Source organism: Callorhinus ursinus, unplaced genomic scaffold (assembly GCF_003265705.2).
Source record: "Callorhinus ursinus isolate GAN/ISIS: 27379988/994484 unplaced genomic scaffold, GSC_fseal_2.0 scaffold19, whole genome shotgun sequence".
Classification (NCBI taxonomy): Eukaryota; Metazoa; Chordata; class Mammalia; order Carnivora; family Otariidae; genus Callorhinus; species Callorhinus ursinus.
In genome coordinates, this window is record NW_027397081.1 from 22,010,093 (window position 1) to 22,022,465 (window position 12,373).

General features: G+C 45.3%; 1 protein-coding gene across 3 annotated transcripts in view; it reads left to right on the forward strand.

Moving 5' to 3' along the window:
* The first annotated feature begins 2,247 nt into the window (after positions 1-2,247).
* TIRAP (TIR domain containing adaptor protein) overlaps positions 2,248-12,373 on the forward strand; it is a 16,102-nt gene continuing 5,976 nt past the window's right edge. Inside the window, exon 1 of one of the 3 annotated variants that reach the window (XM_073903958.1) lies at positions 2,248-2,349. Coding sequence is in view for 1 of the 3 variants with exons in the window: in XM_025893822.2 (XP_025749607.1) it covers positions 4,598-4,664 (67 nt within the window). In the remaining 2 variants the exon portion in view is untranslated. Of the gene's footprint in view, positions 2,350-4,440; positions 4,665-12,373 lie in introns of those variants that run through there. The other 2 variants (XM_025893823.2, XM_025893822.2) reach the window with 2 other exon arrangements.

A 12,373-nucleotide genomic window follows, 5' to 3' on the forward strand; every position in this document is an offset into this window, starting at 1 on the left:
CCCAACACTGAGCTGTCGCCATGCGTGTCATCCACCCGCTCTCAGCCAGGTTTCCCTGAGTGCCTGTGCCCTGCGCTGGAGCCGGAGGGGAGCCCTGGCTTCAGAGACCTCGCAGTCTAATGGGAGGGCCCACCCCCGGTAAGCTCAACTCCGAACAACACAGGGTGGTACAGGGCTGGTGGGGAAGGAGGTGGGAAGGGCAGGGTTAAGAAAGCCGTAGAAAGGAGCCTTGCCAGAAGGGGGCGCCGGAAGAGCACAGCTGGGAAAGAAAGGGCACGGTGGGTGGAGGGAACAGCGTAGGTCAAGCACCCAGCCGGCAAAGCAGAGGTGTGTTGGATAAAGGGTAAAAGAAACCCTTCCTGTACTTCCTACCTACTTCATCTCACCTACTCCTCCCCGCAACACTGGGAACCAGATAACTGTCAGCTGACCACGAGTGAAGTGAACCGAGACAGGCCACGTACTTCCCCAAGGTTAGAGGGCTAGTAAGTGATGAGCTCTGGATGTGAACCCCAGCGATCTTGCTCCAGAACAGCTCCAGAGCCCTCATGTACAGTCCGAGACCGCACTGCCTCCCAGGAGTAGCCACTAATTCGCTCTGCTGGCTGGTGAGAAACGTAGGAAATCTGACTGAAAGGGAGATCATGAATCATGAATCTTCCATCAGTCCTATTAAACCAGCTGCATCGTCCAGCATTTGGGAGGAATGTTTCCCAAACTGCCATGCCATGGAACACGGCTCAGGAGGATACTGGTATTTCTACTACGGTGAAACAAGTCTGGGAAAGGCTACCGGTTGTCTTCCCTTCACCCTCCACCCCCACCCCGTCCTGGTGCTTCACAAAGCTCATCAGCAAGCGGGCAGGTAAAGAAATCCTGCACTTTAACCCAGGACTCAGCCAATGTCTTGCTCATCACGTTTGTGCAGCAGGGAAGCGCGGGGTTTGGCATCGGCTTCCAACACCCGCCTCGGTTGTGCCCCCCCAACCCCCACCGCCCCATTTCTGCGGTTGAGAGCTCCGCTACCACCTACCATGTGGACTTCGGACAAGTCCTTAAATCTCCACTTTTTTTTTTTCCTTTTTCTTTTCTTTCTTACTCCCCCCCGCCCCCGCGCCCCCGCCGCCCCAGGCCGCGCATGGGGGAGGAGTAGAGGGAGAGGGCTAGAGAATCTTGAGCAGGCTCCACGCTGAGCAGAGCCGCACCCAGGCTGGATCTCAGGACCCCGAGATCATGACCAGAGCAGAAATCAAGAGTGGGAGACTTAACCGACTTAACCGATTCAGCCACCCAGCCACCCACTTTTTTAACTATAGAAAAAAAAGGTACAAGGGCTGGTCTTGCGGGTCGTTAAGAGAATTAAATGAATGGAACAAGGGTTTCTTTCCTTCTCCCCGACACAGAACAAAGCCGAGGCTTCAGGCTGTCCGCGTGGGTTTCGGGGGACGCGGGAGCACCGACTCTTCTCCAGGTTTCTGCGGGTTTGCCGGCTCCGGAGCTCCCAGGGCCCCGGGGGCGGGGCGGCGAGGGGGAGCACCGGGGAGGCGCGGTTCCCAGGCGGAGCGACCCGGCGGCCGCCGGAGGGCCTTGCCGGCTCAGGGCGCGGGCCAGAGAGGAGGGGCCGCGGGGCCGGCCGCCTCGCCGCTTCCGGGGGAGCCGGAGAGCCGGGCGGCCATCTGCCCGGGCCTGCGCGCCGCACTTCCCCTCGCCGGGGGCGGCCGGCACCGCGCGGGAGTCCGAGCCAACCCCGCGGTCCGCACCGCCGCGGGGTCTCCGCCACCCACGCGCAGGTGAGCCCTCGGCGGGGGCGGGAGCGAGGGCGGGGTCCCCGGGGTGGGGGTGGGACTGTGGGACCCCTGCGCCCCGGCCGTGCCTCCCGGACTGGCCGCATGCATCCCTGCGGCACATCTGCCCCGGGGGACCGCCTTCCTCTCTCCTGCCCCCTTAACCTGGCTGCCTTCAGCAGCCTGAACGCGGAAACGGGATGGACAGGCTCTCCGAAGAAAGCTGTCACTTTCTCCTCCGCGAAGGAGCTTGTGCAGGGAGCGCCCCCCCCCCTTTCAGTGTGGGTTGAAGACCCTGGCTTGGTGGGGTTGTTTCCATCTTTAACTGTAGTGTTTCTACCACAGTCTCCCCACATCCTTCTTTGCTCTTCTGATGGTCTTTGCGAGTGTTTCAGCAAGAACATGGCTTTAGTTAGGGTTCGTGACCTACCGAGGCATTTCTTTGACGAACATCTTATCTTGGGCAGGCCAACGCGTGCAGTGCTGGAGTGACCGCAGTGGACAGGGTGGGGTCAGCCCTGTCCTCCCCCTGAGGACGTAAATTAGAAATCACGGCGCAACCCTGGTAAGTGCCACCAGGAGAGGGGCAGTCCGGAGTACTCCAGCAGCTGAGACCTAAGCCAGAGGGCATCTAGAGCCTTGAGTGACTGACTGTCAGAAAGTCACATCTAGTTATTTTTTTTTAACTTTTAAGAAACTATTGAAATACGACCTGCATATAGAGAACTGCACAATCATAAGTGTGCAGCTTACCCAGTTTTCAGAGAGTGAACATTTCCTGCACAACCTGTATCCAGAATAAATAAAATATGGCTAGCACTCCAGAACCCTCTATGTCCACTTCCATTGACTGCTTTCATCTAAGGGGAGCTATTATCCTGGCTTGTCACATCATAAAATTTTGCTTGGTTTTGAAGTTTTGATATGTGGACTCGTGTGTACCTACTTTTTATGTATAGTACTTTACACTCAGTATGTGAGATGCAGCCATGTTGCATTTAGCCCTGATTCATTAATCTCAACTGATGTGTGATTTTGCACTGTACAGATAGAGCACAATTTATTTCTACTTTCTACTGGACACTTGGGTGGATGGACATGGGCTGTTTCCAGTTTGGGTTTGTTGTTTTTTTTTTTTTTAAATAGTGCCTCAAGGATTCTTGTGGTTGTCTTTTGGGGGACGTATGTAGCAGTCCTGTTGGGTATATCCCTAAGAGTGGAATCGCTAGGTGTGTTTATGTTCAGCTTTAGCATAGTTTAGTGCCACATGGTTTTCCAAAGTGCTTGTAGGAATTTACACTCCCAACAGCAGTGTGTGAAGTCCTATTCCTTAACATCTTTACCAATACTTGATATTGTCTCTTTTTTTCATTGTAGTATTCTGCTCAGTGCTCGAGCAGTGGTGTCGCACTGAGGTTTTAATTTGCATTTCTCTTTTGACTGATCAGTCTGCATCTTTTCTTTTCTTTTTTTTTTTAAGATTTTATTTATTTAAGAGAGAGAAGAGAGAGAGAGAAAGTACATGGGGGGGGAGGGTCAGAGGGAGAAGCAGACACCCTGCCGAGCAGGGAGCCCGATGCAGGACTCGATCCCGGGACTCCAGGATCATGACCTGAGCCGAAGGCAGTCGCTTAACCAACTGAGCCACCCAGGCGCCCAGTCTGCACCTTTTCATGTCGGCCATTTGGATATCCTTTTTGCAAAGTGTTCAATTCTTCTGCCCATTTTTTTCAATAGATTATTACTTTTTTTTTTTTAAGACTTTATTTGACACAGAGAGAGACAGCTAGAGAGGCAACACAAGCAGGGGGAGTGGGAGAGGGAGAAGCAGGCTTCCCGCCAAGTAGGGAGCCCGATGCGGGGCTCGATCCCAGGACCCTGGGATCATGACCTGAGCCGAAGGCAGACGCTTAACGACTGAGCCACTCAGGTGCCCCAGATTATTACTTCCTCACTAGTTTGTAAGAGTTCTTAAATATTCTGGTTATGAAACATTTATTGGATATGTATTTTTAAAATATCTTCTCGGGAGATTGCCTTTTCACTCTCTTGAAGGTGGCCTTTGATGAACAACAGTTCTTCACTTTAATGTTGCCCAATTTATCTCCCCCCACCATGGTTGAATTATTTATGACCAGTTGAAAAAATCTTCACTTACCCCAGGGGGTAGTGGGTGGGCAAAATGAGTGAAGGTGGTCAAAAGATACAAACTCCAGTCATAAGGTAAAGAAATCCTGGGGATATAAATTTATAGCCTGGTGACTAGACTATAAAACTGTATTGCATATTTGAAGGTTGCTAACAGAGTGGATTTATTCTCATCACAAGAAAAAAATGTGTAACTATGTGGTGATGGATGTTAGCTAGACTTATTGGGTGACCATTTCACAATATATACATATATCGGATCATTGTGTTGTGCACCTGAAACTAATGTTTTATGTCAATTACATCTCAATTTTAAATAATCAGAAGATGAAGTCAGGAGGATAAACTCCTATATTTTCCTCTAAAAGCTTTATTGTTTTTCTCACTTATATCTGCCATCCATTTGAAATTGAGTTTTTTGTATGGTGTGAGATTTGGGTCAAGATTTATTTTTTTCCACAAGGCTATCAAATTTTTTTTTTAACATTTTATTTATTTATTCATGAAGGACAGAGAGAGAGAGAGAGAGGCAGAGGGTGAAGCAGGCTCCCAAGGAGCAGGGAGCCTGACGCGGGACTCGATCCCAGGACCCTGGGATCATGACCTGAGCCGAAGGCAGACGCTTAACCATCTGAGCCACCAGGCGCCCAAGGCTATCAAAATTGATGCAGCACCACTTTCCCCACTGCTTGGCAGTGTCAGCCTTGTCATCAGGAGACTGTATGGATGTGGGTCTGTTTCTAGACACCCTGTTCTTCCATCCATCTGTGTACTCATGCATGAGTAGCATGCTGCCTTAAATAATGCTTTATAATAAGTCTTCATTATTTTATTATTTATCTTTATTATTCTGGTGGTGGAAGCTCAGCATTGTTCTTTAAGATCTTAGGTATTTTTTTTAATCTATGCCTCCCAAAACTTCTTTAAAAAAAAAAAAAATATATATATATATATATATATATAAAGGAGTCATTTGGTAACCTCAACAGGACTAATGTAAAAGGGTATACAATTGGCATAATTTGTAAACTGTACCCATTCATAAATTTACTACTGGCACTATCTGTATTATATTCAATGCCGCATATTTACATCAGATCTACTGCAAAGTAAATACAAAATCAATTTACACCATTTTAGTTAAAATGAGCTTTAGTACCTGTATGATACAGTTTCAGAACAAAGAGAATTTTTTAAAACTAAGAAGCTGAGGTATCCCAAAGACCAATTTGCTACTTTTTTGCAAAATACATCAACATTAATTATAATGCTTCCCAGTCATGTTTGATCAGTAAGATAGTTCCTGTGTGACTGAGCTTCAGCTAAACTTTTAGATTTGAATAACCAGTTACAATACTTTCGACTTATAATTAAATTTTTAAAAATGGGTGCTGTTACACACACATGTGCATATATATATATATACTTTTGGACATTTTTAAAGTCTTCAAAATTTATAAAATATACTTTTGAAACCGTATGTGCCAGCGAACATGATTTATTTTAATACAGGTCATAAGGCTTCAGTTAATCAACCGGAATTCTATGACTGTTTTCCGCCTGCTAGAGTTCCACCTTAAATTTGACTTTATAGCAGAATCAGTCATCTGGAATTTATTTCATAAATTCAGTCTCAAGATTTGCTGGGTTGCTTTCAATCACTTCACTGCGTATAAACAGAGGTAACAATATAAATTGAGAATGGTGGTTCCTTGGATCAGAGTTTCCTAGACAGCTCTTCAAAACTGGATTCTTGGGCCCCATTTCTAAAATATCGAATTTTAGATTTCCAGGAGAATCTATATTTTTTTAAAAGCTCTCTAGGTGATGACAATATGGTTTGAAAACCACTGACATAACCCACTAGACCAATCTTCTTAGGTATGTCCGAATCCTGCTTCCTAAGCTTTACCCAGAGATTTACTTCAGTAGATTTGGGAGGGGGCACGGGAACTGGCATTTCAAACCATCATTGCAGTTAGTCCCTGTATTTGTTTTCTGGGCTGCATAACAAATTACCACAAATGCATCAGTATACACCAACACCTATTTATTATCTCATAGTTTCTGTGGGGCAAGGGCCAGGCAAGACTTGACTGAATCTTCCTCTGGGGTCTTACCTGGCTTAAGTCCAGGTAATTAGCTGGGGCTGTAGTGCCACTGGGGATTCAAATGGGGAAAGATCCCCTACCGGACTCCCTCGGGTTGTTCTTTGTTGGCAGAATCTCCTTGCAGTTATAAGACTGAGGTCCGTTTTCTTGCTGGCTGTCAGCTGGCGATTACTTCTCTACAGGTTACTTCTAGAGATCACACAGCTTCTAGAAGCTGCCTGCAATTTCTTGACACTGGCCCTCTTCCAACAAGGCTGGCAAATTCTTCAAAGTCAGTAAAGGAATCTCTCTCCAGTCTGCTAAGATGAATTCAAACACACACACACACACACACACACACACACACACACACACACACAAAGTATGACACAATATTCATATATATGTTATATTCACATGTACACATCATTTTTTATATAATTTTATTTTTTTTAAGTAATCTCTACACCCAATGTGGGGCTTGAATTCATGACCCCAAGTTCAAGAGTCATACGCTCTACCAACTGAGCCAGCCAGGCACTCCACGTGTACTCACCTTATATAGTAAATATACATGGTGTGTGTATATACATATAAATGCATATACACACATGTACACATCATGTACATAGTAATGTAACCAGGTGAGTGACATTCCATAATCTTTGCCATATTTAGTCAGTTAGAAGTCATGAGTCTGGCCCACACAGGTGTGAACATGGCCATTCCAGATGCCCTTACTTTCTACTGTCTGTCTATTCGGGCCTGTCTACTAGTCTGCAAACCACTCTTAGAAACACAGTATTGGGGTGCCTGGGTGGCTCAGTCGTTAAGCATCTGCCTTCGGCTCAGGTCATGATCTCAGGGTCCTGGGATTGAGCCCCACATCGGGCTCCCTGCTCAGTGGGAAGCCTGCTTCTCCCTTTTGCACTGCCCCTGCTCGTGTTCCTTCTCTCGCTGTGTCTCTCTCTGTCAAATAAATAAATAAAATCTTAAAAAAAAGAAAAAAGAAAAGAAACACAGTATTGTATCTATCCAGCTATTAACAATTCAGTTGAACACTTTAAGTAACACTGTCCTGCAAGTCCTAATGCTCCTGCCCAACAAGTGTCTTAGCAAATGTTTGAGAAGCAAAACTTAACCTTTGAAACCAGTGTTCTTAATTTAAAGTCAAAATCAAGTGTCAGGATAATTTATTCATCAAAGAAGTGAAAAACTCTTTCAAATAATTTAAACCTTTAAACAGACCAGTCTTTAGCACTCAGATTCAATGCTTCCTCCGTTCACTAGCATGACAGACAATCAAAGATAGTGTAGTAGTTTCCTACTGTTTCTCTAACCAGTTACCAAAAACTTTGTGGCCTAATACGGCAGACATTCATTAGCCTACAGTTGTGGCAATCAGAAGTCTAAAATGGATTGGCGGGGCTATGTTCCTTCTGGATGCTCTAGAGAAGAATCCATCTACTTGCCTTTTCCAGCTTCTAGAGGCTGCCTGCATTCCCCCCACATCACACCAACCTCTGCTTCTATTGTCCCTCTTCCTCTCAGCCTGACCCCCCTGCCTGCCTCTTAGAAGGACCCTTGTGATGACATAGATCCCTCTCAGATCATCCAGGATACTCTTCCCATCTCAAGATCCTTAATCTCATCTGCAAAGTCCATTTCTGCCATGGAAGGTAGCATATTCACTGGTTCTGAAGATTAGGATGTGGACATCTTCATGGGACGTTACCCTGTCCACCACAGTGATTCCAGCTTAACAGAAATGTAATATGAATTATATAAAATACATATTCTAATCATATGTCTTCATAGTTTCTGTACATTCCCTGTATAAAAGAGATTGGACACCTGTTAGGTATTGGATAATACTTAATACACTTTGTACATTGAAACCTCGTAATATTTCCCTCACATAGTATGTTCCTACATATAATACTGCAAAAGCATTCTAAAAAACACTAAAGATATCATGCTGTTGCTTTTTTAAAAGAAGCTTTTACTAATTTTCTATCAAGTCTTTGTAATTATCTACAAAGTAGGCATTTAGGTATGTATCATTTTACTTTATGAATTTTTAAAGAGCACAAGGAAAAGTGACTATACCTAAGGCCTCATAACAAATCCAAGACTAAACAGAGCTAGTAATTAGACCTTCCATTTGGAGATTTAGGTTCATTATCTTCTCATATGTTTGACAACTATGTCTCCTCTATCTCAGTATATGACTAGTACTAAATCTTGTAAAGTTTAAAGCATATTTAAGTGTCAGAGTCTCATAGCTTCAGCTGCACAGGAACTGAAAGATAACAAGGAAGGTGCAGTGGAATTTTAGATTCTAGAAGTAGACAGTATATAGGGTTAATGGAACTTAATCTGTCATCTTGCTCAATTATCCTATGTCAAAGATAGTTTTTTCCTGTATTTAAACATTTCCGTGTAACAGTAGTCCCAAGGGCTTATACCACCCCACTTACAGTGGCATATGCTGTTGGGCAACTGGATTTCTTAACCAAGCAATGAAAACAGGTAATTACCAAAAATCAGCATGTATGACCAAAAGGGCAAGTCATTGTCATAAAATGAGAAACTGAAACTTTTAAATCCACATCTGTTAAGAAGATTAAAGTATTATGTTAGTTTCTAACCTTTAAACTACCATTAAGAGTATCAAGTGATTCTCCAGTTTATATCAAGGCCAAATAATGAATTTTAAAATTAAGACAAAATTGACAAAATATTTAAATAATTTATAAAACCCAGAGACATTATGTCTGCTACTGAGAGAAAGAAAGGGCATCTGGAATGGTTGAAATGAAGATGTCGAGGGACAGCGACCCCAGACCTGGGAAAGGATTTCAAAATCAGTGGTTATCAGGCACTGCCTTAACTTCAGCCTACCACTCAGACTGTTTGAAATCCAAAGAATATGAGGTGGGAAAAGAAACACACATACATGACAGTGTTCACCTTTTAATGTCTCCTTGGCTGGCTTAGCAGCTAACTGTTCTTCTCTTTCAAGATGTCTCTGGTTCCTGTGCCCACTCCACTTCTTTCTGCCCCCCTGGCTGCAGTGGTTTAAGGTCTTTTTTTTTTTTTTTTGAACTTTGATATAGTTTCATGAGTCATCAGTAACTTGTCTGATAGGCACTGGCTTGGCATAAAGGTGTGTAGCATTTAGCAGTGAACAAAGCATCATCCTCAACCTTGAATAACATCCTTTCAACTTGGAAATTTATTACTGTGTGTTTTGCAAAACAAGGAGTTTTTCTGTCAGTTCCCAGGGGTCTGTTTTGACCTCTGCAGACAGGTCAGAGTGAGAAAGCAAGCAGCTCTGCCCACTGCTCCAGTTTGAGAGCCAAGTTGTCCGCCAGCCCTTCACGTGCGAACGCTGCAGCCCCACCTCAGATCGGGGTGGCTCTGCTCCACATACCGTCTTCCCAGAAACCTAGGCTGAAAGAGCCTCCGCCATCAGGGGTATCCTGGTCATCGTGGTGGAAGGGAAACACAACAAACTGCCCATTGAAGACATTCCTGGTCCTCTGCATTTCCATATAAATTTAGAAGCAGTCTGACAATCGCCGCCCACCCCCCCCCAAATTCCAGAATTTGGATAACACTTACCTTTAGATTAGTTTGGGGAAAATTACAATGCTGGTATTCTAAATCATGAACATAATGTATCCCTCCAATATCTAAATTATTATTATTTTTTAAGATTTTATTTATTTGACAGAGAGAGAGAACACAAGCAGGGGGAGAGCAGCAGGGAGAGAGGGAAAAGCAGGCTCCCTGCTCCACGGGACTTGATCCCAGGACCTTGGGGTCATGACCCGAGCTGAAGGCAGACGCTTAACCGACTGAGCCACCCAGGTGCCCTGATCTAGATTATTTTAAATACGTACTAACCCACAGTATTTTCTGAATATTATATGCCGAATCATTAGCACTTTACATAAATTATGTCATGTGGTCTTCACAATAAAGCTGAGGAGGTTCTAGTTTTATTTCCATTTCAAAGATGGAGAAGCTGAAGCTTAGCAAGATTAAGTAGCTTGCCAAAGGCCGCAATTAATAAGAGGTGAGAATCCAGGCACTCTGCCTGTAGAGTCTGTAGACTTTACCACTATGTGACTCTATCTCCCTGAGCTGACAGCTGAGGGAGAGGGGAAAGGAGGAAGGGGGGGTAGGGGTGTTTCGATGGGAAGATGGATGGGTGGATGGAGGGAGTCTTCCCAAGGTTTCTTGCATGTGCTCTCACTACTGCTCAGCATCTACCTGGATACATAATTGTCCAAATAGCAACTGTGTCCGATTTCAGCATTGACACAGGAAGTCCTTGTTTGTGAAACTGTTTCTCCTTCTATTTTGAATGTTAGCCTTGCTGGATAGAGTATTCTAGGCTGCAGATTTTTGCCACTTAGCTCTTTGAATAGATCATGCCTTCTGGCTTGGAGAGTTTGTGCTGAAAAACCGGCTGCTTGCCTTATGGGTTTACCCTTACAAGTAACCATCTTCTTTTGTTTTGCTGCTTTTAAGATTTTTGCCTTACTACTATATATTGCCAATTTAATTATAATAGGTCTTGGTGTGGATCTGCTTTTGTTGATTTTGTTGGGGGTTCTCTGTGCCTCTTGGATCTGGATATCTGTTTCCTTACCCAGGTTACGGAAGTTTTCAGCTATTATTTCTTCAAATAAATTTTCTGCCCCCTTTTCTCTCTCTCCTCCCTCTGGGATCCCTATAATACGAATGTTATTATGTCTGATGGAGTCACTGAGTTCCCTAAGTCTATTCTCGTTTTGCATAATCCTTTCTTCTCTCTTTTGTTCAGCTTGCTTACCTTCTAGGTCACTAATTTGTTCCTTTGCTTCTTCCACCCTGTTGTCATTGCATCACACCTGTTTACTGTCTCATTTATTGCCGTCTTTATCTCTGAACAGTCATTTCTTAACTATGTGGTAAGGGTCTCCCTGAAGTTAATTGTCCCCTCAAGTCTAATGATCTGTCTTATGAGTGTTACTCTAAATTCTCTATTAGACAGGCTAGTTGTACCTGTTTTTCTTGGATTTCTGGCTGTGGCCTTATTTTGTTCTTTCATTTGGTGTAAATTCCTCCATGTACGCATTTTATCTAAATCTCTGTCACCTTCTCTGCGTTAGAAAAGCCAGTTGTGTCTTCCGCTCCTGAAGGCAATGGCCTTATGAAGAAGAAGTCATGCAGTGCCCAGGGCCTGGCACTTCAGTTATGTCTCTGGCATGTGCTGCATGCACTCTGCTGCTGTGTTTTGGCTGCCCTGTCCTTCGGGCCGTTTGTCTGCAGAGGCTCTCCTTCCCGGCAGTGAGCTGTGTTTGGTCCCTGGCCTGAATGTGGCGAGTTTTAACTAGGTGTGCTCTGGTTTGCTTGTTAAATGTGACCTGATAACTCCTTCCACTGGAGCCGAAGCCCTGCAGAACACTTCGGTCAGGAGACGTGGTGTGGGCAGCGGTTTGTGTTGGGTCTTCTGGCGGAAGGGGCCGCTGCCCGGGGAATGAGACAGACTGGGCCCCGGGCCGAGACCGGAGCTTGATGGAGAGGGGAAGTCCCACCAGAGTGCCGGGCGCCGGGGCGCAGTGTAAGCTGGTTAGGCAGCCAGTGTCCCGCAGAGCTGCCTCCCGCTGGTGGCTCTGTTTCTGGGAAATGGTGCTGGCCAACTCCTTTGTTCCTGGAAAGGTGTCTCTGTCTCTCCGGAGAAGAGTGAATAATCTGCCCCCAGTTGCTTGCCCACCTTCCCTCCAGGAGTTGGGCAGTACCCTCAGGGCTCTATTCCAGCCAACTCCTCCAATCTTTTGAAACTCCAGGCTTGGGGCGCCTGGGTGGCTCCGTTGGTTAAGCAACTGCCTTCGGCTCAGGTCATGATCCTGGAGTCCCCGGATCGAGTCCCGCATCGGGCTCCCTGCTCAGCAGGGAGTCTGCTTCTCCCTCTGACCCTCCCCCCTCTCATGTGCTCTCTCTCTCTCATTCTCTCTGTCTCAAATAAATAAATAAATAAATCTTTAAAAAAAAATAAAATAAAACTCCAGGCTTTAAGCCCCGCCAGTTGCAAAATCTCACAAATTTCAGCCCCTCTCGCCTTCCAAGCCACTGGCTTTGGGTAAACCGTTCTCCTTGTGTGCATCTCCTGTGTGCTCCTCTCTCCCAGCTCTGCAGCAGCCAGGAGCCGTTTCTCCCCCTCGCCAAGTCTCCGCACTTCCTACCTTCTTTGGTGTGGCTTCTTCTCTCCCTTTAGTTGTGGAGTTTGTTCTGCCAGTATTCCAGTTGGTTTCTGCGGTTATTTAGGATGATTTGAGAGTTGTTTTTTTTTTTTTT